The sequence below is a fragment of the Drosophila miranda genome, chromosome 4, assembly GCF_003369915.1.
Source record: "Drosophila miranda strain MSH22 chromosome 4, D.miranda_PacBio2.1, whole genome shotgun sequence".
Taxonomy (NCBI): domain Eukaryota; kingdom Metazoa; phylum Arthropoda; class Insecta; order Diptera; family Drosophilidae; genus Drosophila; species Drosophila miranda.
This window is the reverse complement of record NC_046677.1, coordinates 25,666,319-25,692,481: the sequence shown is the minus strand read 5'-3', so window position 1 is coordinate 25,692,481 and position 26,163 is coordinate 25,666,319. Positions and strand designations below refer to the sequence as shown.

Sequence of the window (26,163 nt, the reverse complement as noted above, 5' to 3'; positions counted from 1 at the left end):
CTCAATAGCCCTAAAAATATGTCTGATTTCTGGAGATTCCATTCGCAGCTAGTGTCGAATGCCTTGCAATTTATCACTGTGGTTGCTGAGCGGAAAAACTATCAAGGGATTTTCGAAAATCCAGAGATTCTGGCCCGCATTTGTGAGAAAGTTGTCATTCCCAATCTGGACATTCGGCCCTCCGATGAGGAACTGTTCGAGGACAGTCCCGAAGAGTATATTCGTCGGGACATTGAGGGCTCGGATGTTGATACTCGCCGGCGCGCTGCCTGTGACCTCGTGAAGTCCTTGTCCCTCAACTACGAGCAAAAGATCTTTGGCATTTTTAGTCAATATCTGGAGATATTGTTGGCCAAGTACAAGGAGAATCCGGCAGCCAATTGGCGATCAAAAGACACTGCCATCTATCTGGTCACCTCGTGGGCATCACGAGGTGGAACTAAGAAGCATGGCATCACACAGACCTCAGAATTGGTGCCTCTGCCAGAGTTCTGTGCCACGCAGATTATACCAGAGCTGGAGCGACCCAATAGTAAGGACAAATAAAAAGGTTGCACCTTTATTTTGTATTCAATTGATGGTCCTCTCTTCCAGTCAATGAGTTGCCCGTGCTGAAGGCAGCCGCCATCAAGTATATCATGGTTTTCCGCAGCATTCTGGGTCCCCAGGTGCTGGCAAACTGCCTGCCGCAGCTCATTCGCCATCTGCCAGCCGAAAGCATTGTGGTTCACAGCTATGCCGCCTGTTCCGTGGAGAAGATCCTGGCCATGCGGGATGCCGCCAATGGGATTGTGTTTGGGCCACAGGTACTGGCACCTCACGTCAATTCGCTGATTAGCGGTCTCTTTGCCACACTCGCGATTCCGGGAGCGTCAGAGAATGAGTTTGTCATGAGAGGTGAGTGTTTTTAGAGCCGTGTAGATCTGTAGTTTCTTTATAAATTTTAATGATTTTTCTTTTTTGCAGCGGTTATGCGAAGCTTCTTTGTGCTGCAGGGAGCTTCCATGCCCTTTATGGGAGTGGCTCTGCCACGTCTCACAGAGATCCTAACCCAAGTGGCCAAAAATCCATCGCGTCCACACTTTAATCATTATCTCTTCGAAACATTGGCATTGTCTATAAAGTGAGTGCTCCCTTTCTGCTTTTTGGATTCCCAACTAATTCGGTTTTGTCTTTAGAATCGTTTGCCAGGCAGATGCCTCGGCTGTCAGCTCTTTCGAGGAGGCTTTGTTCCCAGTTTTCCAGGGCATTCTGCAGCAGGATATTGTCGAATTTATGCCCTACGTCTTTCAGATGCTTTCTGTTTTGCTGGAAGTGCGCGAGGGCAGCGGCTCTATTCCAGAGCCCTACTGGGCCCTGTTCCCTTGTCTACTATCGCCCGCCCTCTGGGATCGTACAGGCAATGTAACGCCTCTGATTCGTCTCATCTGCGCCTTTGTCAAGCAGGGTGCTGCCCAGATTCAGGCAATGGGAAAACTGGTATGAATTCGGAAGTTTTCCAATCCAATTTCAATTATGATTCTATTTCTGCTTTTTTCAGAATGGCATTTTGGGTATCTTCCAAAAAATGATTGCCTCGAAGGCCAACGACCACGAAGGCTTCTATTTGCTGCAGAACCTTCTCTCCTATTATCCGGCACCTGAAATCCAATCGAGTATGCGTCAGATCTTTGGGCTGCTCTTCCAGCGACTGTCGCTGTCGAAAACGCCCAAATATATCTCTGGCATCATCGTATTCTTCTGCTTCTATGTGATCAAGGCCGATGGCAGTCAGCTGGCAAAGCTTATAGACGAAATCCAGCCGAACATGTTCGGCATGCTGTTGGAACGCATTTTCATCACGGATCTGAAAAACGTCGTCAAAGAGCTGGATCGCAAAATGGTGGCCGTGGGAGTGACCAAACTTCTCACCGAAACTCCCGAAATGATGTTGCCCCAATATGCCCAATTCTGGCCGCGTCTGCTACACGCCCTCATCGACATGTTTGAGCACCCGCTGGAGGCCTTGAAGGGTATTGAAGGGGAGATTGTTGGTGGAGTTGCCGAAGATCCCGATGCCGGTTACCAGGTGGCCTTTGCCCAACTCACCCATGCCCAGCCCAAGCAGCAGGATCACCTGGCCGAGATTAGCGATGCCCGACAATTTTTGGCCAACGCACTGTCCAAGTACTCGCAGAAGCGACCGGGAGAACTGAGCAACCTGTTGGGTCCCCTCGAACAGGAGTACAGGCAGATATTGCAGAAATACTGTGATCAAGCCGGGGTACGCATTGTCTGAGAAATGGAATGAAATTATGATCCGCAATCACAATCACACCTCGCCATACATTCGCATACTTTTCTCCATATATTTGTACATGCAACAGAACAGCTCTCCTTCAATCAATCACTCACCCAGTCATGCTGTTTATTTGAAATTGTTTTCTTATATATGTTTTAGTGTATCTTTCCGAACAATAAATAGTTACGTTACGCATATGAATTGTTTGATAGATGGTTGCGACACCTCAAAGGGAAACAAAGTAAATTTTCCCAGAGATTTTCAATAGGTAGATGAGAGAGCTTTAGGTGACTAAAAAGTTTATAGATGTATTGGACGAGTTACCTTAATGTCTGGTTAAACACAGCCCGAGTCGAATTATCGCATATACATATATATAAAAGGGTACAATAATTCGAAATCGTTCCAACAGTAATAGGTTGTCAGAAAATAAAATGGTCTACTAATTCATGTAAGAACATAAATTAATACACCAAGCCTATTTTACTGAAACAAATTCTCCTTAATCATTCCGAAACTAAATGTTTACGCCACAGTCTTCTCTAGAGCAGGGAACAATCCTAAATCTTTTTTTGAGTGTTGCAGAGAAAGAAAGAAGCGCATACGATAGAAATGGGTATTTCTTACCACCAAGTGGACACAACATATGTTTTCATGGCACTAAACCAATAAAATATCACATCAGATTGTTGCTTCAACATCATTCTTTTACATTAATGATGAGCAACCCTATCAATTCCTTTCATTTTTCGAAACTATTATTTTTGTTAATAAAACGAAAATTTAAAATTATTAGCAGAGTGCAACCAAGCACCATAACATACTACCATGCTTAGATTTCTTCAATCAATCAAATTGCCATCGTCAAAATCTTGCACGCCAAACTATCTACGTGAGTACTCACCATTGCCAGACCCTTCTCTACCGCCAGACACAGGGATATGTGCACCAAGGAGACTGAAACGCAGAGTACACATGTGAAATTGGTTTGGGTTGCTTATTTCTTTAGTTGGACACTCACAAATGATCAGGATGAGGGCATTGTGGCCCTCGCCCTCATTGCGACCGCTGATGAAAAAGAACCAGTCCAGGGGATTGATGCGTATGCCATATCTACGAAGAGTGGCAAAGATATATTCTCAGAAATTGTATATATTTGTATATGACTCACTTGAGCAGATTCTCCAGACCTAGGCGCAGACCACCTATGCAGAGCAGTAGGAAACCCCAATTGACCAGACCCGTGAAATTGGTAAAGCCCGAGCTCCACGAGAACAGCGAATCACGGGGTCGATGTATACTAACATTGATAGAGTCTTTGATTATACATTTTCCGCATCTGTGTATCAGTGATATGTTGCACTCACGGTCTGCCGGGCTGAGCTCTACGCTGCTTTTCTTCTTTGGTGGAGATCTCCTCGGCTCGGGTCACACTCTGGGTTCGTCTGTAGCGCGTCTTCTTCTCACTGCCGTTGGTTCCGTTGCCGTTCTCGTCTTTGTCCAAGACTTTGCGATACTGTCGCAGATCGATGGGATTGCCATGCTGATCGAACAGATTCTGGGTGGACTTGCGGTTCCTCAGATTGCTCAGATTATGTTCCGTGGCCGAGGCTGAACGCCTCAGGCGCTTCATCAGTCCATTCCTTTCATGCTCTATTTTTGGGGCCCCCTTTTCCTGGGGATCTTTGGTGGTTGTCATGGTTGCGTGGTAGTTCTTTAAGTTTTAGTAGCGGTAGAAATTGTATGTTGATTAGTTTTCTTGAATAGACCAATCTTATCGGACATTCCAGTTGGCCACTTAAAGTGCAATATTAAGATAAGATTTGAATGGTGCCCCCCATTAAAGAACTGAACATTTCGGCCACAGAAATAGCATAGATAGAGATTGACCGAAAGAAATCTGAAGAGGGCTAGTTATCGGTCAAAGTTGCTGGTAATCCATAAGATTAGCTTGTTTATAGAGAAGCAAGTATGTAGTCCATTTAAAAGATGGGTGAACATACGGCGTACAGACGCACTACCGGAATCCGTTTCAGTGGTTTTGCGGTCAAAGTTCGCCCGGCTGCTTGATCGCTGATTAGGTAAACAGATACTTTTTGCATAGACATTGTACCCCATCAATAACCGTGTGGGTAAGTTGTCTGGTCTAGTCTCGTCTATAAAAAGGTCGCTTGACTATTACATCTCACATTAACCAAGCAAAAACCAGTTGCAAAGTTGTTGCAACTACACATCTTAGTTGACTTTATAACGAGTCAAGATCGCATGTTAAATTGCTGAGCACGTTTATTACTATTATCAGCATTAGAGCTAGTGATGATTCTACAAGATCACATGTCCCGCTTCACTGCCCACGCGTTTCCTCTATCGCTCGCTGCTCGCTGCTCTCTCTCTCTCTCTCTCTCTCTCTCTCTCTCTCTCTCTCTCGATCCAAATAATTGTCTTTTGAGGCCCCAAATTCTATTTTTGAATCAAATTTCGCAGCAAGCGTCAATACTTGATTAGAAAATTGTTGTTTAAACAATTATTTAATATACTCGTTTATAATATATACGAATGGAATGACGAAATTTGGGGGTTATCTGTGGGAATGGAACGCATACTTTAGTAGCGAAATCAACGTCATTTTCAATGAGGAAACAATCGTACATGCATAATACATACATACACATACGTTTACTGATATACTCGAGAATTAACGTATATGTACTGTAAATTATATAAACGTTTCTACATGCCTAAAGGTATATTCTGATATCCTAAGATACTGGGGATATCTTTAGTATATCAAAGTTCAATAGTAATATTGTAGTTTCTTATCGTTTATTGCATAAAGAAGGCATAATCTTAGGATAATGAATGAACTGTAGATCGAAAAGTTATAGCAGACTTGCATACAGATGATGTATTTGGATCCATATTTCTTTTGTTTCAAAATTTGTTCTTTAGCAAAACTATTTCTTTAAAATATTCCCGCACTACTTTTGCAAATAATTCAGTTTCAGTCCATTGAACTGATCCAACTTGAAAGAAAGACACAAGTGCATACAATATGTAAGAATTTACATATTCCTCGTGTCCCTATACATACTATATACAGAATGCAGTATGTTTAAAGTCAAGTCATGGTGACGCAACATCATGGAGAAGTCAGCGAGGCTCGTCATGGCTCATCAGGGCGAGAGAGTCATGAGTAATTTACAAGTCGGGTGTACAGGACAGATACAGTAAAGCATGCGTACTCGTACGGGTTACAAATACTACACGCGTTTATATACATGCGTCCTATATGTGTACTCAATTGTCTCCCGCATGTTGGGGAAGAGAAAAGAACCTGCATCGAATTGCTTCTGCGGTTTAAGGCTTAGTTTGTTGAACTTTCGGTTTATATTTATACGGAGGGAGGAGGCCATGGAAGGAGGGGCAGAACTGAAGTGTTTAACTGAAGCACTTATCGTGCTATACTCTACACATAATATTTGATTCCAGATAAGAATGAACTGCCTACAGCTGTGGTATGCTATCGAATATCTGATACGTTAGCATGTTGTACTATACCCTGATCATATCCTCTGTTCCCTGATAGACTTTGCATTGCTATACCCCAAAATATATCTGAAAAGATCATTCCCCTAGCCAGTGTTCAGTTATACACAAAAACCTAAAGCTGATTGAAATGCAATATATGACGCGACCTTTCCTTCTGTGCTTTTTTAACATCGACAAACATTCCAGCCACTACGAACTCCGCTAATTACTGCAGTTGCCAGTCCGAGTGAACCGGTTCCCTGTAAATGGTGAAGAACTCTCTTCCATCTACGGGCAGCAGCGACGGCGATAAGTAGGTCAGTAATACAAACATTTTCATCAACTTTAGCTGCGGATCGAAGAGCATTGATGATAAAGGTTATCATTCAGCTGGAGCGGTTCACTGATTGCATAAGTACTCAGTACCCTCAGTACTCTTATCATGTTGCCAGGAGGCATTCCGCCGCCAGACATGTCTGGTCAGGGCACACACTCGCAATCATAATGGTTTCCCCTACTCGTACTTCTTACATCGTAAAACGGATGCGAACCCACACAAAAGACACGGACACGAGAGTAAGCAAATAAAACATTAAAAAATTTCTCCTCGTATTCTCTTATCAATGGAAAAGCACGTCTAAATGTTGTGTTATCAGCGGCAGTCTGACATTTGCCGCCGCCGCCTGATAAAAGCTCAGCTGGTATTTTCCTATTAGATTGAGAGAAAATTTGTTTTTCCAACAGGTTCACATACAAGTATACAAAGATCTCTCTCTCTATTGTTTGCTCTGCCTCTCTCTCCCACTCTATTGTTTTCTTTGTCCCTCTGTTTAGCACGAACAGGTTTTTGGCAATAGAAGTTTGTTTGGTTTTGTGATACCCTGCTTGCAAAAAGGTATTACGATCTTAAATGGATATTGGTAACGCAGATCCACCATCAATAACCCTATTGTGTATGATATAACCTTGCATATAAACTTCTTTTTACTGAAAACATCACAATATCAAATAACCTTCGCTCAAAAATCTTCTTTGTTTCTCCCACCAATCGTTTCTTATTGCAGTTCTCGCTGTTTTTATATATGTATGTACGTAGTTTCCAATGAAACAATGGATCGCGGGAAGGGTATCAACAGCTTCGGCCACCAATGATTAGCTTGTTGTTTTGTTTTGGAAGAGACAACGACGCCGCCGCGGCGTCACATTTCGAAAATGTTTCCTCAGACCTGCGTCTGTCCCGGATCAAGGTTATTTTCGCTATATGCTCGAATATAGCTGGTCATTATCTGATTACGCACAACACATTGATGGCTGAAGAGAGCTGCCAGAGATAGTTTCACTAATCTATGATTTCTATATTAACTAACGCTCTAATGCGATTTGAATTGCAAAAACGATATTATTATCGTGGGTAGACTTAATCACGGAAGTTTTGTTTTACTTTTATCACTGTCTACTATTTTATCAGAACGAAACCAGTTCTAAAGGGGGGAAATTGAGTCATAAACTTTGGCAGCACGTGTTTTCGGTCACTTTTCTTCATTGTTTTTGTCACTTTTGTTCTGGTTTTACCGTTCTTTATGAGTGAACAACATCTCGTAAGTTCCGTTTCGCAGAACTGCAATTCTGCACACTTCATTTGGGGGCCGGGTGCCCCATTTACGGCTTTCATTAACCTTCCCCCCCAACAAAAGCGAAAGTGAAGCGAAGAATCCAATCGGTGGATCGTAAACAAAAAAGTTTCACACTCTCTCACTTAATTTTAGCGTCTCACTGGAAGCTCCATGAACTTGACTTCACACCAAAACACTCTTTGTTAAACTATTAATTTATTTACGTGTATTTTCGGGCACCTTGCATACAATTTAGTTTAATTTGCACTTTGCTGCTTGTTTGTTTGTTTGTTTGTTGTCTTCGCCCACGACGCACACGACGTGGGGTGCCAGAAGAGAACGTTGCGGCGGCGTTTTATTCACTGTGTGCGTTTGTCGTTTTTCGAATGTTTACATTTGCTCAATTTATTACATGGCAACTACACGGTAACTACACATTCGGTACATAAGGGAAAGGGAAAAAGAGGGTACTGACGACAGGCAAAACGGCCCAGAAAATACAACGCATGCAAGGTAAAATCCACCTCTTTTTCTTTGAATGGGCTATTCAAAATTACGACTCATTTTTTCGTTGCACAGTGAGCGTGAGGATCAGCGGAGCTATCGATAACATATAATCGTTTTTTTCGCGGGCCGTAAAGATTTTGATTGCTTGGAATTAAACACAGAGATATCTGATTTGAATTCTATAATTTCATATGTTACAGATTCGATCTTTCATATGGCAACTATATATATGATATAGCATTCTTATAGTAATGGCTGCGCTAGTCATATCAGATTGATAAAGAAGACCTTAATTCTCTACCTCGCTGTGCTAGCTCACCTTGCATTTGGATTGAAAGCAATCATTTTCATTTAGAAAACATCAACACCCCGACCAATGATAGCGGTGATGAGCGCGGAAAAGCGATCGTGTGAGAGCATTTGAAAAGAGCTTTCGTCTTAAATGTAACTTTGTTTGACATATATTTTATCTCTCGAATTGATGTCGCTTGTTAACGGATATTTTTGTATGTTTTATTTTATTGCACTAACAACTACAAAACAAACATTTCAATAATTGAATTTGTAGAATACAATACAAAATCCTCAAATTAATTGTAACTAACATTTCAGTCACATTGTGACGTCAGCAGGGCCTAACAACTAACAACAAATAAATACAGATACAGATATACAGATCGGTTCTCCTCCCGTTAAAGCTGACTTATTTACAAAAACAATTAAGTGTAAGAAAAGTTTCTGATAGATTTGGTATAGAGCGCAGTTAAGAAAATTGTGTTATCTTAGGCTAATGCTGCTGTCGTCTCTCCTCTCCCTCCGCATCGTCGGCCTCCCCATCATCTTCGTCTGGAGACAGGCCCTCAATCAAGTCCTCTAAATCATCCTCTCCATCGTCCACATCATCCACGAACCTGTCGATGCGTTTGAGTAGATTGTGCTCGTTGTCCTCCTCTTCCTCCTCCTCAGCCTCTTCGTTCGCCTCCTGCTGACTGGCAGAGGTGGCAGCCTCATCATCGAAACCCGCCTCCTCCAGCTCATCCTCCTCCTCATCATCATTATCGTCGTCATTGTATTCAATGTCGGTTGTAACTGTGGCCCCAACCTTAACCCTCGACTCGGGCAATTGATCATAGTCAAAGACCTGACGCGTTGCCCGCACCGACAGCTCCGTGCTGGTGGCAACCTCTGACCCCAGATCCTCGCCAGCTTCATCATCTTCCAGTACACTCGATATGCTGCCTGCCTGACTGCCAATACGAGGCTCTGGCTGCTGGGGAAGCAGCCTGGTGCTCACCGGCTTCAGGATTGTGCTCATGGTGCTGCTGGCTGGGATTGGATTCGGGACTGAGGCTGGGTGTGAAGTTGTCGAGGAGGCAATCTCATGGACATCGGCAAACATGTTGTCCAACAGGCTGAGCAGATCATTGACGCCACTAGGCGGAGGAGTAGATGGAATTATCAATGGCCGCGGAATAGATGGAGTTGTCGATGGCGGTAAAGAAGTTGTTGCAGTCGTCTTCAATGTGGTTGCTCTTTGAGTGGGTTTGGTGGTGGAACTGGTGACCGTCCTTCTTGTGGTTGTCGTAGAAGGCCTTTCTGTGGTGGTCGTCATTGGCGTTGTTTTCGTATGCAAATGCTTGACCTGAAAGGTCTCCACTGTCCCACGCTTCTCATTCGGATCGGCGATACGGACTACAGGTTCTCTCTTAGAGATTACCGGCACTATCTTCGGACTGTGGGGGTCCAGTTCGTTTTGGCCATAGGTCTTGACCTTGGAATGACCCTCGATGATGAGATACATGGGTCCAAGCAGAGCCTTGGGCGGCTGCCTATAGTGCGAAAAGAGCGAGTCGGTGGTGGATTCCGGCGCGGGTGCCACTGTGGGACGTTGGGCCAGATTGCTCGTCTGCGGGATCAGCAGGCGGTTGTTAGTCGTCGTCGTCGTCGTCGTCGTGGTGGTGGTGCTGCTGGTGGGTTCAGGGCGTAGATAGATGGGCACAGACGTAGGCGTGGTCATTGGCATGGAGATGGATGTGGAATTGGTTGGACTGGTCGACAGCATCGGTCGGAACCCAGAGCTGCTGCTGGTCTGCGGCACAAAGGTCACGGTTGCGTAGGCCATCGGTGGACGCGTGGAACTAATGCCATAGCCTGCAGGTGGCAGGGACTGATAAGGTTTGCTCGTTCCCATCAGGTACTTGGTGGCCGGCATTGTGGGCTTTACCTTCGGCTTGAGCACTACCTCCTTCTGCAGGAGTTCGTGAAGCCAGGGCTTCCTCAGAGACGCCTTCGAACCACCCAGATGTCCCGTCAGGGAGTTGGGCGAATAGCTAACCGTCTGGTGGGGACTGGAGCTGAAGCTGTAGTGCTGCATGGACTCCTGGTGGTGGGCATCGGCGTAGTTCAAGCGATGCGGTGGCATGCTTGACATGCCGCTAAAGGGAGCAGAGGTGTGCCAGGAGGTGTAGGGCGGATGGTAGGCCATCGATGAGGTCATCGATTGCTTGGGTGGAGGTGAACTCATGTGGCTTATGTGGCTCATGTAGGAGGTGCTCATGCTGGGTGAACCCGAAATAGATATCGGACTTCCCCCCATCATGCTGTGACGATATTCCGTGTGGGACGGCGCAGAGCCAGAGCCAGAGCCAGAGCCAGCTTTCATCATCATCATGGGCGGTGGCATCAAATGCGTGGGCGGTATGTGCTGCTGCGGTTGCTGTTGAAATTGAGGCTGATGTTGATGTTGATTTTGTAGCAGCTGTTGTTGAATTTGTGAATGTTGTTGGCTTTGTGAATGGGATTGCTGTGGATTTTGTAGATGTTGTTGATGCTTTTGTGTGTACTGTTGTTGAAATTGTTGATTTTGTTGTTGAATTTGTTGTTGAAACTGCTGCTGCTGCGGCGGAGCATAGTAACTCCTTCGTATAGCCGCATACTTTGCCTGCTGTTGTTGTTTCTGTTGCTGTTGCTGCAGCTGCTGTCCCAAACCCATTCCCGGATAGGAATGCGAATGTGGCACTCTCACCCGCTCACTGGCTACACCTAGAAGAAGGATCTCGCTCTTCGTCTTGTTCCGCAACACCTCCGGTGGCAACTCCTTCTTCCTGGCCTCTGGGTTACTCTGTCCGGTGCCATTGTTCTCTGCCCAATAGCGCACTCTGTCCAGGGCGGGCGGGCTATAGTCGTAGGTGGGATCCTTTTGGAGCGGATCCCCATGTCCCAACGGTCTCCACTCGTTGTTGTTGTTGTGATCCAGTCGGGGAGCTGTGAATGAGTTGGAGAAGAGGCAGATATGAAGATGATTGAGTGCCGTATCAATTTACTTTTACATGTGCAACTTTAATTGCCCCAGCTCCCCCACACACACACTCGTTCGCTCCCCCAGACACTCACACACACAGTACCGTCCCCGAATGGCCGGAAGGCAGGAGCTATAGCTGGAGCCGGCGCTTGGAGTCGGAGCCAGGCCAAATCATAACTCGTTAAAGTGTTAACAAATGTTTTTGTCCCGTCACTTGGCCATTGGTGGGCATCCTGGTTGCTCACCTCATCACAACGAGAGTTGCTCTGGGAGTAGATCTGGTACAAAGAAATGCTTTGGGCCAATAGTGTGACTATAGAAGCGAGAGAGAGGGCAATGTTCTGAGGTGTAAAGTATATATGTATATCGTATGCCTATAGTCTGGATTATTCAGCAAGAGAAAGATAAATTTATAGCAAGAATAGCTACACGTTTTATCCTGCCTTTTATTGAAGATGAATTCATCTACACGGACCGAGGATTTCAGCAATTTTCACATACATAAAATATATATAATAATATATAAAGAAATCGAAATAATCGAATAAAGAAAATCCCCAATGCACCACATTTGAGCTCAATCATGACAATCGTGCCTTGGCAGCGACACTCGTCAATCTGCCCTCGTGGTTGACTTCAATCTTGTCGAGTTGTCCGTGCATAAATTGATTTTAATGCCCGCAGTCTGTGTGGAAGATTGGGGCTCACTCGCAGATCCGTGGAGCTGTTTAGCTCCTCTCTGCGAGGCTCCTAATTAAGCCCGAGTCAGAGGCCAAGCTGCCACACAGCCTGGGACTCTGCGTGTCTATGTTGATCCCGACGCCCACCTGGCAGCAAACACTTTCGGCTGTCGACAGGCGTTGATCACTTGGGGCCACGACCAAGGCAATCCACACAGTAAACATAAAGACAGACACAAAGAGAAGTCGACTCTGGCTCAGGCTCTGGCTCTGCCTCTGGCTTTGTCTTGGATTGGGCTGAAGTTGGGTTTGTCTTGGTTTTGCTTGATTGACTGATCAACGGGCGGTGGCGGCGAGGAATGCGGAGGCCTGATAAATTATTAGCTAAAACCAGACAAATCGCTTTCCATTTGAGCAGCGACAAAGGCATGCGGAGCTCTCAAGAGATCCCAAACGTGAGGACCTGCCGTTGGTCTAGGCGGAAATGGCCAGACATGCATCTTGATCTGCTTCTAGCAACTGCTCTTTATACCCTTGAAAGAGCGGGTATGACAAGTTTGGAAAAGGATAAGTTGTTGCCACGATCTTGCCATCCACCAGAGGATTATAGAACGCAAGTGTCTTGTTCGAACTATATTCTGGGAAAACATTCAATTCTTGCAGGAAAACTTTTATTATTATCATGTTGGGGTTTGGGTAGCGGCTATGTGTACATCCTACGATGAGGAAGCCTCAGTAGTGGTGCTGCTGTCCTCGGTAGTGGCTGCGGAGGTGCTGTTGTAGGAAAGAGTGCCATTTCCAAATTGTGGACGGCCCTGAGATCCTCCCTGAGGTCTCTGTAGTCTTCCTTGAGCAGCAACCACAGCAAGCAGGGCAAAGAGGACAATCAAGATGTGGAAACGCATGTTGTTTGCAAGTTCAAACTCGAACTGTGATAACTTTCACTGTCTCCAGAGCTCTTTTATACTACCTCCATTTCCAGAAGAAATCTACCCGCAGAACAGCTGCTGTCAGTGTGTGACGTTTCACAGCTCAAATAAACTTAAGGTCTACTTGTAAATGGGAAAAACCGTAGACAAACAATGACTGGGGTACAAACGGAGTGAGCGACTTGGTCTTGACTCTGTCGCTTTTCATCTGCGTCATCGATACGCAACAGCTTTTGGTACTTTATACGTTTTCTGTTTTTGTTTATGTTTGTCTATAGGGGGGTTTTTCTAACTAAATGAACCGATTATCGAGCTCCAAAGCCTGGTGGATGGAAAGGGTATTTCAAGCGTCAGCTCGCCCTTGCCAGCCATCCTTTTTGATCTTGTCTGGGGTATTTCGGGTGGGCGCCTGCCTACACCCAGTAGTTCAATCCAATCCACGGCAGTCCAATCTGATTGAGTGCATGTACGGCTGCTCGTATCTGTATCCCATTTATCCTTGCATAATTGCCAGTAACCACGAAACAATGTTGCCAGACGATTTTCACTTTCATTCGCATTAAAATGCCTCGCATGATTGCGTTCAAAATTGTTTGATCTCCTAATGCTGGCCATTAAAATAGCGCTCCCCCCCGGTGGACCTCCGCTCACTGCTCTCCCAATTATGTTGGTGAAACAAAATCAAAGTGCAAATCTTTCATATTTTTCATTTTTTTTCTTCATTTTTGTGTGTGATTTTTCTTTTTTTTGTGTGTTGCGGTTCATTGCTCACCTGTTGTCGCACCGGGCGTCAGTGGCTGTGGCTGTGGCTGTGGCTGACCAACCTCATCCTGACTGGCATTTGTCTTCGTCGTCGTCGTGGTCGCCGTCGCCTCCGTCTCTGACGCTGTTGATTGAGCCAAGACCTCGAAGACTCCACCGGCTGAGTGAACCACGGGTGCGGCCGAGAGGAGCAGCAGCAGGGAGCAGCCCAGACACAGTATCGTAACCAAATCGTTGCTCTTGTGGCGTTTACTGATCATCATCTTGGCTCGGTTCGTTGATCGCCGTCGGTTTTTCTTCTGTTATCTGGAATATTTTCGTAAATTGTAGAGCTGGGTTTCGGTTATGGCTTTGATGATGATTTAATATGCCTACAGATCGATTGTTCACCGAACAATCTCTGCAATTTATTGTCTGACAACTGTCGTTGGACCATTGCAAGTGTATTCTTAAGTATTGGATAACGGACGTGAATGAGGAAGTAATCCATCTACCATTTCAATGGACGCTCTTAACAGGTTGTTATCGAGATTGCTGGGAAGGTAATTTACTCGAAATGGTGCCTACATGTCTATATTCAGGTGGCCATAAAAATTGATTCATGTTTGTTGATGAGCGAGGAAATTCGACCTTTCACTTAACTTAAATATTTATTTATCTAAAATAAATTAATCAAAATCGCTGTAAATTATAAATTGTTGAGATGTGGTTGATAGTTGATGATGAAAGAGAGAGAGAGAGAGAGAAAGTGTCGGGGTAATTTCGGCATAATTATTATTATAGGAGCTTACTTTTGCTCTGAAAGTAATTGAAAACATTCGCAATGCGATCTATTAAGGGTGAAAGATTACACAAATCTTTGTTACAATTTTAAACACATTAAAATCATCTTAAAAAACTCTTTCGTTAACCGGAAAAACATCTATTCCTTATGGCTCCAGCCAAACAATTTTATAACTCTAATCATTTCAGGGAAATATTCTATTCGTTCTATATTTAAGTAGTCTTCAGATATATTTTCAATTATGAGAAATATCAATACCCAAAAGGGATTAACCTAAACAATCTTACATCGCACTGAAGAACCTACTCGCTAAGGTTTCTCCTTTGCTTTGCAACGATCCTTCTGTGAACTGTAATTTCCTGAATGAAAGATTTTTAAACGATTAATTCATAATTTATGGCACTTCAGGACCGAAGGCAGGCGGTCAGGCAGGTCAGGGTGACGTGACAAACCAGACTCCCTCTGGGGAGACGGCGACTCTGACTAGGGTCTGACGTCTACCCACGACTTGGGCGGGCGCCGGCATCTTTGACCAAAGCGTTGTAGCACTCTTACTCCTTTCATTTCTTCACTGTACCTGAACCTTTCTTCAGCACCGTAGCTCTACCCCTCCTACTTCCACTCTCCTGATATTCATACTACTGGCAATCGCCTGCTCTTCGTGTATCACTTGCACTGTATTGATCTTTCACTGCAGAAAACCAACCCAATCTTCCACCTCTCCCGCTGTTCCTCGCTCTGCCTGGTCTTGCGCTTCCCACTTCTCCGATTCTTTTTTGCGATCATGCCCTAAGGGCTTCTTATCATCATCATTTGCCTGCTCTCCGCAGTTGCTTGTCATTTTTGTCTCGTCTTTTCTTTCCTTCTGAAATTTACTGACTTTTTTCGGCTTGCTCTTGCGCTTGCATTTCGTTCCCATCGAAAGTGAAACTTGTGATTTTTGATCATAAAAGAAAATTTGCATTTATTTTGCAGCGGGCTCTACGGGTTTCTTGTAGCCGGTGTCGCCGCTGTTACGGTTGCTGCTGTTGTGTGGCTCTTGCCGTGGCTGTTGCCATGGCTGTGTCGCTCGGCGGCAATCGTAAAAATTAACTTGATCACTACACGCATAAATAAAGCCATTAAATGGCAAACATCTTGCTATGGCAGCAATTAAAATCAAATAAAATTCGCCGACGGCATCTCGGCATCCAGATCAACCCCTTGACGGGGGCCAGAGTGCGTGCGGGAGGGGAAACCATCAGGAAGGGGAGGTAGCAGTGGCAGCAGTGGCAGCAGTGGCTGCAGTGGCATACAATTGCATATAATTTGTTTTGCTTTTCGCACAAACTATTTCCAAGTATTGGGAGCAATGATTCCCCGAAATTATCAGCCGGAAAATGAACAATACAAATGTACCAGTGCTTCCTATAACAACATACGGCTAGAGTTATGAAATAGGCCTACATTTGACTACCCTTTGCAGACGGTAATATGGTTAATACCAGTTGTTTGCAACGCAGAAAAAGAAACATTTGTGACTTAAAAAGACCCAACAGCGGAATACTCGTAGAATGACTAATTATTAGCTCAAACCAGACAAATCCCCATAGTCCTAGGACCCACTCGTATTCCCAATACCCTGGCATCCACCTAAGAACTATATGATGTTGATTTCTTGTACGAAAAATGTGTTGAACATTCTATTATTGTAGGATAACTTTTATTATTATAATGTTGGGGTTTGGGTAGCGGTTATGTGTACATCCTACGATGAGGCAACCTCAGTAGTGGTGCTGCTGTCCTCGGTAGTGGCTGCGGAGGTGCTGTTGTAGGAGAGAGTGCCATTTCCAAATTGTGGACGGCCCTGAGATCCTCCCTGAGGTCTCTGTAGTCTTCCTTGAGCAGCAACCACAGCAAGCAGGGCAAAGAGGACAATCAAGAAGTGGAAACGCATGTTGTTTGCAAGTTCAAACTCGAACTGTGATAACTTTCACAGTCTCCAGAGCTCTTTTATACCTTATTTTCCGGAAGAAATCTGCCCGCAGAACAGCTGCTGTCACTGTGTGACGTTTCATAGCTCAAATAAACGTAAGCTCTTTTTGCAATTGGGAAAACCGTAGACAAACAATGTCTGGAGTACAACGGAGTGAGCGCCTTGGTCTTAATCATGTCTATTTGCCTTTCAGAACCTGTCAGTAAAAGATCACTTTCTGTATTTCTAATGAAACCTAGTCTTTGTGGGAAAAACTTGTTTTTTTCTGAAGAAAATCCCATCTACCTTTTCCAGATGTGGCTAAATTTAATTCTCAGGAAAATTTGATCAATAAATACAGCCCACAGCTATGAACAATCCGTCTTTAAGGTTATCTGTGCTTCTGTAAGTTAGGCCTGTTTTCTTCAGTGTCCACTCACGTGTAAGTTGTTTAATTTTCACCACTGTGTTACAGCCCATTTGCATAAGTCAGAGTCACGTTGTAATGCATTTAATTACTCATAATTTTTGTATTATTTCGCTTTGTGTTTACATGACAAGTGAAATGTGTTGCCAGCTAAGTGAGTATTATGATAGGGTATTATGTGATGATCCGATACAATCATAAGTACCTGCAAGCGTGTTAAACTCTTTTTGGGGCTTTTAATTGCTGCCCTTGAATATAATGTATACAGAGAACTCCTGAAAAGAGTACCAAAGAGTGGAACACCCCGAGGAGCAGATATTCCATGGAGAAGAATACCCATTAAAGGCTAGACGAAACTCACACTTTGTGCTCTCTTTCTTTTTATATTTACTGAAGAGCAAAAAAAAGTAAAGCCATATTTCGAAACACAAATGCACTTTCAGTCGTTTGTGGAGTCCAAGTACTGATACTCCTAGATATCTCAATTAATCCTTTCACAAGTTTTAGGATTTACAACCCTAGGCGGTATCCGAATGCATTTGCTAAACTGAAAACCAGCCAAAGTTAAATCAACTTTCATGGCCCGCCCGATGCCACTCGGGTTGCATCCAATCAAACGCATCCCACACATCGTACAAAGTATGCGAACACATCATTTTTATTCCCCCGCTATCATAAATGCATTCCAAGCACTTTCAATTGATGTCTCTTAAAAGCCACCACTCAGTCACTCAAACGCTTACTGGCTGCCGGACTGTTCGGGTGCCCGGGTGCCCACAGCAAACAGACCCAAAAGGCTCAACCGAGACAGAGACAGGGACAGCGAGCGATGGATAAAGATGGAGTGAGAGATGCACTCAAAGCGACAGCTGTTAAGTGGCCGGCTTAGGCCATTGAGTGAAAAAAAGCAGCCACAAAAAGCCGACCGATGAGCAAACAAACAGACCAATAAATAGACAAACAACCGAAGCAAAGCAAAGACCAAGTCGGAGCCAGAGACAGACCCGAAGCTGCAGCCAAAGCCAAAGCCAGAGATTCATTCAAGTGCGCGACACTTTTTATGCGTTAAGCAAAAAGCAACGAAACGAAGAACTGAATGAATTCAAGGGCCGGCGATTTAGATACTCTTTCAGGTGCATGGTTTCTATTAAAGATACATATGTGATAAAGTCATTCGATTTCGAAAATTTTGGGCAGCTATAGGATTTAGGATATAGCGAAGTAATATAAAAACAATTATCGCAGGTGCCAAAGCTGCAATTGATGAGAAAGAATATATAATACTTCCGTCTTGTTCATTGCAAACCTCTGCCGAAAATCCGAATACTGTCTTGTAGGGTATAAAAACCAACAACGACGACAACTGGTCAAGAAAAAACAGCATGAGGAGCAGGAGCAGCAGAAACAACTGCAAGAAACTGGCGCACTGAGATGCATACCAACATGGCAGCGTATTAGCCAAAGACAAATACTAATTGCAGCCAAAGCAGCTGCAACAGAAGCAGCATCAACAGCATCGCATCAGCATCAGCATCACAAGCATCAACCTCAGCAGCAGCAAGCATCAGCGGCAAGCATTAGCAGCCGCAGTTGCAGTTGCAGCTTTTTGTTGCCGGCAGTTAATTTCATTTAAAGAATGTCATCTTCACTTTAAGTGAAAGATAAATGTGCCGAGATGCAGGAGTGCCTGGAAAATCAAGTAGCTGTTGGGTCTCCCTTTCGCTTCAACTCCATCTCCCTCTCTATTGGCGTCATACACTGCGTATGAGTGATGACCATTTGTTTGTTCCCTCCAAGCGCCGGCTTAACTTTATAGGCAGTGTCTTAATTCTGTGCGCAAATATCGTTAAGTGAGAAAGAAAGATTCGATTTCGCTGGCAAAGAAAGGGGAATTTATGTGCAGCATCCGCACTCACGGATTACCCGATGGACCATTGAAAAGCGCGTGTTGATTGATGGAAAATGCGTGAAAATGGTCAACGAGCGATCGCATGGTAATGGTCAAAAATGAGTCGTGACTGGCGTGCAGTTCTTCATAGCCAAGGCTGAAATGGATACGGCTAGCTGTGATACATGATCCATATAAAGATCGTTATGTTAAGGTTGAATCATCAATCTTCAGCGAATGTTGGTTCAACGATGTGGTATTTGTTGATCTGAAGCGATCGTTTTTTATCCCTAGCCATATTTTTTGCTTTTAATTGCTCGTACATTGTGGATTTAATACGATTTTTAATGATCGTACATCAACTTTGGTGGTCATACATGAGCTTAACATGTTGTAAAGCAATCTTCATTGATCATTCAAATGTGTAAACCAATCATATGCTTATGGTTTTACATGATTTTGGGCGATCAGACATGATTTGTACACAATCGTAAATGATCAAACATGGTCTTAAATGTTCAAACAGGATCTTAAATCACTTCTCATCATGTCATTTAGACTGTATGTTAGGTGCTCCCGCATATAGTGTATATGATCGAAACAGGATCTCTAGCGACCATTCCAGATCGTTTAGTGATTGTGCAGGCTGTCAAGCGATCAAGAGGGAAGTGAAGCAGTGTGAGAATATTTGTTCAGCATTTTTATCAAGAAATATTTCTACAGATCACAGGTCACGCCACAAACTTTTGAAGCAGGGAAAACTCCCTTTCCAGCCTAGTTTAAAGAAACTCGCACTTAATAAACAGATTCATTCTGTCCAACGATCGTTTTCAAACAGCCATCATTCACTTTTCAACCTCACCAGAACCACATTCACTTCATCAACTAATTCTTTCACTCACTTTCACTGCCTTACACAATCTAAGCAGGATCTTACATCATCTGGTTTCTGGCAAACAGCTTACCATTCAATGCAGGTCGCTGAGGAGCGATGATTCTCAACTCTATTTTCGGCTTTCGGGCTTGTATTCGTTTTATAATCCTTTTGTGAATGCTCTTATTTGATTAATTTGCAGTCATTTCCTGGCTGACAATTGTCACAAATCAATAATCAAACACACAAAACACGATACGATCCACACAAAAATGGCCGGGCTCGAATTCGGACTCGGGCACTGAGGACGGGGCTTTCAAGAAAACATTTCATTTCATTTCATTCAGTAAATTTCACTTTTAAACGACCAACGCGGCCGATGAAGATACTCGTAGCGACGGCCAAGGTGGCTCTGGGAGCTTCTTATTCGTACACCTGAACCGACGACAGACATTCGCACGGCTTCGGCTTCGACTTTGGCTTTGGCTTTTGGCTTCGGCTTCGGCTTGGGGTTCGGCGTTCGTCTCTGACGGGGACTTTTATGGAGGATCTTCAGGTTTTCTGGTCTCTCTGGTCTGGTGCCAGTGCATCCGTTTCAAATCGCGTCCGTTTGTTAACTGATTTCGCGTTGTCTTGGCCAAAACTCAAATTCGAAACTGTTAAAAGAGGCAGCGACGCTGCCTGTGGCTGCGACAGCGACTGCAAGCGAACCACCAGACAAGTCTGCACTTGTTGCTGTCTCTGTCGACGCTGACGTCGCGACGTCACCAAAGTTGTCGTCTTTTCGCTTTTTTTTGTAGTTGTTGTTGTTGTTGTGCTGCCTGTTTGGTGTTTTGTTGTTGCTAAAGTAGCTTTTGTTGAAGTCTCTGCTGCTGCTGTTGTTGTTTTTGGTGTGGTTTTCTTTGTTGTTGTTGAAGTTCCTTTCGCAGGTTTTGTTGTAAATATTCTTTCGAATCTTTAATTTTCTGTTCCCCTGGACCATTTTAAGCATTCGGACACTAATGATACGAATGATACGTTGATTCGCTGTACAAATTTCCCATAAGCGAATGAGCACACTCTAAACCATTTTACAGGAGCGAATATCCATATGAATATGTAGTAGTAGATGCAATACTACTTTTGGGGGGAATATTGTTCTGCTTGAATATGGAACTGAATGGAATGATTGGAATGCTGGTCTACGTGAGTTCTGTATAGCTTTTTCCACCTCCTTTTGCAACGCGGATTTTAGGAGGGATCCCTGTGCATGGAAGAAAGCTGCTGCTTCTGCAATTGTTTCGCTGTCAAGTCAGCCTCATATTTTCAGCTGCCTGCCCCATGTTTCCCAAGAAGATGTTGGTTCTGTTTAGTCGCAACGGTTTTCTGGACTTTCGCTTTTTTTCGTGTCGGTTGCATAAAAAAACACCCGAAATTTGTGGCCAAATAAATTTCTACCTGGGGCCACAAATCGTAAAATATGTTAAGAGCTTCGGGCCACAGCCAACAGCAACAACAGACAAAAGCAATTGGCAATAGTCATGACATGACTGGCTGTCAATTGTTGCTACTGCCGCTGTTGTTGCTGTCTCCTCTGCCCCATGGGCGTGTGCGTATTTGATGGGTGTGAGGAGTCAGGAAAGGAGTGTGAGGGGGACGGGGACGGAGACGCGCACACGCGAAACACGTCAGGTGCTGATGTGCCTTGCCTCAAAGCCTTCCTTTGTCTTGTGCACAAAAATGATGGTGTCAATTAAGGCGCAACATAAACGAAGCAGAAACCAAAAATTGCAAATCAAAAGACTTTGGCAACGAACTTGACACATGACTTTCACAACCTAGAATGGCTTTGCCTTTGCATACCCGTAATGTATGCCCATATCAATGGGTACTGTACTGAATAACAAGCGCTTGAAAATCAATCCACTTTCTTTTTCAAAATTAAGCGTATGTATGTATATATGTTTAGTATTCTTTAGTGAAGCTCAAGACTTGAGAATACTGCCTACAAGATATGAAGAATTGAGTTTTGCATATTGAAAGTATGCTAGGACTGTGATGGTAGACAACTAGTGCCACCAATTACATATTTATATAATTGGATACTATTTTGCCGCTCAAATTAAGGATAGAGCCTTGGCAAATCATTTTAATTCCCCTTCTCTGGCAATTTGTTGTCCTCCTCCTCCTCCACCCACACCCCCGCCGTACAAAGCGTATTCAAACGAATTTCCTCTGTCAGTTGGTCACTTGGTTGGTCTTGGTTAGCCGCATTAACTTGTTTCTGAGGCAAGGCCATCCCCGAGTGTCGAGTGGCACCCCCGCCAGTGGTTTGCGGCCCGGCCCCCCTCTTAATTAGCGCATGTGTTGCATGTGGCTGTGTTGCATGTTGCCAGCAAAACTTGAAGCCTGCAACTTGCCACTAAGCAAACATTGTTGCTGTTGCTGTTGCTTGTGCTCGTGCTAGGAGGCTATTGGCAGAGGCGGAGGCTGAGGCTGAGGCTGAGGCCCACTCAGCCGTGTAAATTGTATCAATAAATTTATTGATTTCAACTGTTGCTGCTGACTTGTTTAATATTTTGCGACGATTTATGTTGCAGGCATGCAAATTTTAGTATTTATTTGCTTTGTCGGTGCACGAAGGAGATGCTGCCAAAGCCGCTCTGGCTTTAATGAACATGTTGTCTCCGGCCGTGTCGTCGCTCTCTGTGGAAAGAGTCATCAAAAGACGCACGCATGGCAAATTTGTGTGCTCCAGCTGTCATCTATGGCCCGGCTCGTACAGCTCCGACAGCTCCTCCTGCTCCAACAGCTCCAACAGCTCCTCCTGCTCTAACTGAATCTGCAGCTCCGACTCCGACTCCAGTTGGATTTCCAGCTCGTGCTCGTGTCGTTTAATGACAGAAATTAGGCAACCTTTCACTGGCGCATAATTTCACCCACACGCACACACTCGCACTCGCACTCGTCCCCATACAGAGACACTTCCGGCAACTGGCGAGAGTTTGTTTATACCCGATAGTGCTAGACGACCATGGGGTATATTGTATTTGTGAAGATTTATGTAACTTGTTGGATGATCGGTATAGCAGGGATATCAGAGACTAAAGTTTTAAAGACTTAAAAATTTCACCATAAAATAGGATGGTATCCACGGAACTATCATCTTAATTAAATAAATATTACGCCCAGAATGTCAAAAAAAGTTTATATTTGTGGTTTATGGCGTTGCCAGCAGTACAAACGGATTCTTTGGCAGCATTGCCATAGATTTATTGTATTTTGTTCTCATTGTAAACGTATATCCCGATTCCCTTAAATGCCTTATCTGCATGCCAATTAGATAACTTTCTACTCGCAAGTACAACTCGGAAACTAAATTTGACTAATGGGTATGTCAAAATCGAAGTACTCGCATCGACAATGGCATTCCTACTTGTTTTGTTGAGTCTGCACACCCAAAGAACACTTTCGTTCATTGGCTAACCATAAATACACCTCTCAAAAGCATTCGAATGACGGGTCTCACACATATTTTTATTATTTTGCATTTGGGTTAGGGCAATTTCTACGGCCATCGACTTGCCGTGCCCGCCACTGGCCACAGCACCTGCCATGCATGCCAAATCAGGTGAAAAGCACTGTTGGGGCGAGTGGAAGCCACCAGCGCGGCAGCGGCGGCGGCGGCGGCCTGTCTTTGCTGTCGCCCGGTGCATCGCTAATTAGATAAACAAATTTTCATGTGTGTTGGGTTTTTGGTGTTGGGCTACGCTGCGCTGCCAGCAGTCCACTTCGACGTACCCCTGGACATTGTTGCACGCACTCGAATTATTGAAAAGTGAAATAAGCTGCGAAAGGTGGCTGCTTCCCCGAGATGAAATGGGGAATGTTGAATGCTCTCCCAATCTCCCAATCATGAATTTTAAGGATATTCCTGAGATGATAGATAGTTGGATACAGATAACCTAAACATTCATTCCTTCTAGCTGGCGATCGATAGGTAGGAGCTATAGGATGGGATACAATAGAAATCCGATTATAAATCGGATAGTAAAGAGCGATGATTTGGCCTATAATTGATAAGCTACAAGTACATATCCTTCTGTACTAATCGATAATAAAAATTGATCATAATCAAACGTCTCTCTTTTGAATCTCTCTCGCTGTTGAATAAGATACAAGTCTCTTGATTTCTCCCATTAACAAGCACCAACCATTTTTCTCAGCAAAGCTAAGCTACTCTCATGGTACAGTAGAGTACTCGTACAGTGATAAATATACAAACAGTCCGATGCTTAGTTTCTAAAAAAGAAAGTGAAATTCGAATGCGGACAGAACGCGGCGCAAAGTGCGAGGCCCAGGTAGTGCCTAACTTGGCCAGGACCAGGCCAAAAGCAAAAGCAACAGCAACAAAAACCAGACCCGATTCGATGCGATCCGATGCGATGCGATCCGATCCGATCCGCTGCGAGTTATCGCAAGTTTTGATGCTAAACAAATATGACTAATTATGGAGGAACTGACGCACTAAACAGCGCCACATAATGCCCCAGTCGTCTTGGTTTCGACGTAGATGGTCCATACAATACCAATCCCAACCCAGGCAACAACCACACCGGGGACCGGTTGCCGAGACCCAAACAAACACCCGCAATTTCGCCAATTCGTGGAAAAACGTTCGATTGTATGAATGAAATGCGTTTTACGCGACAAACAACAAAGTCGCAACCGAACTCAACTGCGAGTTGTCGTAGTTTTCACTCTATAAGGTGACTAATCTCTGCCCGGCCCACGTCTCCCCCAGATGCACTCTCCACCTTTCGCGCCAAGCGCTCGTCCAGACAACTCGCTTCGGAGAGCCGCCACCACTACAGAGTCATCCAGCACAACAACAACAACAGCAAAAGCAAAAGCAGAGGCAACGTCTACACTAGCATGTGCAGGCCACGCCCACGACTGTTGCACATCAATCGATTCAGCGGCAGTGATGGAAGTACTGACAACACAGACAACGCAGGCAAGAGTGACAACTCCAAAAACAACTTGGAAGATTACAAATCGCAACCGGACGACGGCAAAACTTTGAGGTGGGGAATAGCGCCGGTCAGCCTTATGGCAGATGATTTTGCTGCTGCTTTGAGTGTCCTGCCGCCGCACCGTCATGAGATCGTCTCTTGTGCGGCCGCCTATCGTTCGCACGCCGTAGCCTTTGCTGACAAATATGAAGTGAAAAACGTGTACACCAGCTTTGAGGATCTGGCCAAGTGCCAAAGCGTTGGTGAGTATTTAGAATCAATGATTTCCCTCCCGCTGTATCTGCAGTCAGTTGCATTCAGTGGAAGTCCGTCTGTTTCTTGTATTCGCTTCGTTAGCTATTGCAAATTACTAACTTACTTATCTGCAATGTTTGATAAGGATATAATGGGTTTTGAGCTCAGAGCTTTGGGATAGATAGTCCCCTAATTTCTTATTCTGCTTCAAAATGTGTTTTTTGAATGGATTCTTACTATTGATGATAACCTACTAACAATCCTACTTCCTTGACGTCAGATGTTGTTTACATATCGCCCCTGAATCCGTTGCACGGTGAACTTTGCCACCTGATGCTGAACCATGACAAGCACGTGCTGTGCGAGAAGCCGATCTGCATGAGCGAGTCAAATGCAGAGAAGCTGCTGCGGAAAGCCCAGGCCCGCGGTCTCTTCCTCATGGAGGGAATGTGGCCACGCTGCGTGCCCGCCTACCACTATTTGCGCCACCTGATCCTGCGCAATCGGCTGGGCGACGTCCAGAATGTACACTGCACCCTCGGACTGCCCGTATCGCAGAGAAAGATGGCCCTCTACGGGGGAGTGGCGAGCGATTTTGGTGTTTACGGGATACAGTTGGCGCTATGGGTGTATCGGGAAGTGCCAGAGAAGGTGCGGGCTACGGGAAAGCTCAACGAGGAGAATATCGATGTTGTGGCCAATATAGAGCTGGCTTTTAGCCACAACCGCTGGGCCAACATCGAGGTGAGTGCCGAGGAGAAGCTGAGCAATAAGGCCATCGTCCAGGGCAAAGACGGATGCATCAAGGTGTGTTCACAGATCTTTCCCTGATCTTCCTATAGAACTTTTTCCCCACAGATGACCAACTATTGGTGTCCCACGCGTCTCATTACCGAGGACACTGACTACGAGTTCCCACTGCCTGGTGGGGACGAGGTGATCACTCACTATCACAACCGCTTAGGTATGTGCTACGAGGCGGAGGAGGTGCGAAACTGCATCCTGAATGGCTGCACCCAAAGCGAGCTGTTCAACCATAACGAGAGCCGACTCCTGGCCAACCTAATGGACAGCATCCACGCCCAACTAGGTGTGGGTCGGAGCCGGGAAGTTTATACGGAGTTTCAGCTGGAGAACGATCTGAAAAATTCCACGGAAACTGCTACCGATCTCGACACCAGTGAAGCAGAGAATCTTTCGACGAAGAAGAAAGGCGCAGGCGCATAGAGCGGGCGGGCAAACAATACCATCTGGTGGATATATTAACATAATTATGAATGTATTTTCTGTTTGCGAATAATGTACATGTTTTGAAACTGTCTAATCCAACATATAAATTGTCAACCAAGCACATTTCTTACATAAACCGATTATCTTTAAAATCCA

The 26,163-nt window shown here is 44.7% G+C and overlaps 4 protein-coding genes across 6 annotated transcripts in view; 2 read left to right on the top strand and 2 right to left on the bottom strand.

Moving 5' to 3' along the window:
- The window catches only part of LOC108161941 (exportin-2), a 3,700-nt gene extending 1,222 nt beyond the window's left edge, over nucleotides 1-2,478 (top strand). Inside the window, exons 3-7 of the mRNA XM_017296375.2 lie at nucleotides 49-532; nucleotides 595-897; nucleotides 967-1,123; nucleotides 1,179-1,479; nucleotides 1,541-2,478. Of these exons, the coding sequence (XP_017151864.1) occupies nucleotides 49-532; nucleotides 595-897; nucleotides 967-1,123; nucleotides 1,179-1,479; nucleotides 1,541-2,278 (1,983 nt within the window). The 3' untranslated portion in view covers nucleotides 2,279-2,478. The remainder of the gene's footprint in view (nucleotides 1-48; nucleotides 533-594; nucleotides 898-966; nucleotides 1,124-1,178; nucleotides 1,480-1,540) is intronic.
- Nucleotides 1-7,860, bottom strand: part of LOC108161944 (diacylglycerol O-acyltransferase 1) — a 15,929-nt gene extending 8,069 nt beyond the window's left edge. The window contains exons 1-5 of one of the 3 annotated variants that reach the window (XM_017296377.2): nucleotides 7,647-7,860; nucleotides 3,649-3,995; nucleotides 3,453-3,581; nucleotides 3,303-3,394; nucleotides 3,186-3,238 (exon numbers count right to left, since the gene is read on the bottom strand). In XM_017296377.2, the coding sequence (XP_017151866.1) occupies nucleotides 3,186-3,238; nucleotides 3,303-3,394; nucleotides 3,453-3,581; nucleotides 3,649-3,980 (606 nt within the window). In that variant the 5' untranslated portion in view covers nucleotides 3,981-3,995; nucleotides 7,647-7,860. The remainder of the gene's footprint in view (nucleotides 1-3,185; nucleotides 3,239-3,302; nucleotides 3,395-3,452; nucleotides 3,582-3,648; nucleotides 3,996-7,646) is intronic. The other 2 variants (XM_017296379.2, XM_017296378.2) reach the window with 2 other exon arrangements.
- LOC108161945 (trans-1,2-dihydrobenzene-1,2-diol dehydrogenase) lies at nucleotides 3,001-26,163 on the top strand. Its single transcript, XM_017296381.2, has 4 exons — nucleotides 3,001-3,173; nucleotides 24,312-24,785; nucleotides 25,058-25,584; nucleotides 25,636-26,163. Exons 1-4 carry the CDS (start codon nucleotides 3,110-3,112, stop codon nucleotides 26,002-26,004), a joined length of 1,434 nt encoding a protein of 477 aa, XP_017151870.1. The 5' UTR covers nucleotides 3,001-3,109; the 3' UTR covers nucleotides 26,005-26,163.
- Nucleotides 8,232-20,127, bottom strand: LOC108161943 (putative mediator of RNA polymerase II transcription subunit 26). The gene is made up of 3 exons (XM_017296376.2): nucleotides 19,620-20,127; nucleotides 13,612-13,907; nucleotides 8,232-11,193 (listed from the first exon to the last, which is right to left on the bottom strand). Exons 2-3 carry the CDS (start codon nucleotides 13,862-13,864, stop codon nucleotides 8,717-8,719), a joined length of 2,730 nt encoding a protein of 909 aa, XP_017151865.1. The 5' UTR covers nucleotides 13,865-13,907; nucleotides 19,620-20,127; the 3' UTR covers nucleotides 8,232-8,716.

What these genes read in the sequence shown, in the direction of transcription:
- LOC108161945 (XM_017296381.2), top strand. Translation starts at nt 3,110, where the DNA reads ATGCTTAGATTTCTTCAATCAATCAAATTGCCATCGTCAAAATCTTGC. An exon ending in GGCCAAGTGCCAAAGCGTTG is followed by an intron (nt 24,786 to 25,057) that starts GTGAGTATTTAG and finishes CCTTGACGTCAG; the next exon opens with ATGTTGTTTACATATCGCCC. An exon ending in GCAAAGACGGATGCATCAAG is followed by an intron (nt 25,585 to 25,635) that starts GTGTGTTCACAG and finishes TTTTCCCCACAG; the next exon opens with ATGACCAACTATTGGTGTCC.
- LOC108161943 (XM_017296376.2), bottom strand. Translation starts at nt 13,864, where the DNA reads ATGATGATCAGTAAACGCCACAAGAGCAACGATTTGGTTACGATACTG. An exon ending in GACGCCCGGTGCGACAACAG is followed by an intron (nt 11,194 to 13,611) that starts GTGAGCAATGAA and finishes ACTCATTCACAG; the next exon opens with CTCCCCGACTGGATCACAAC.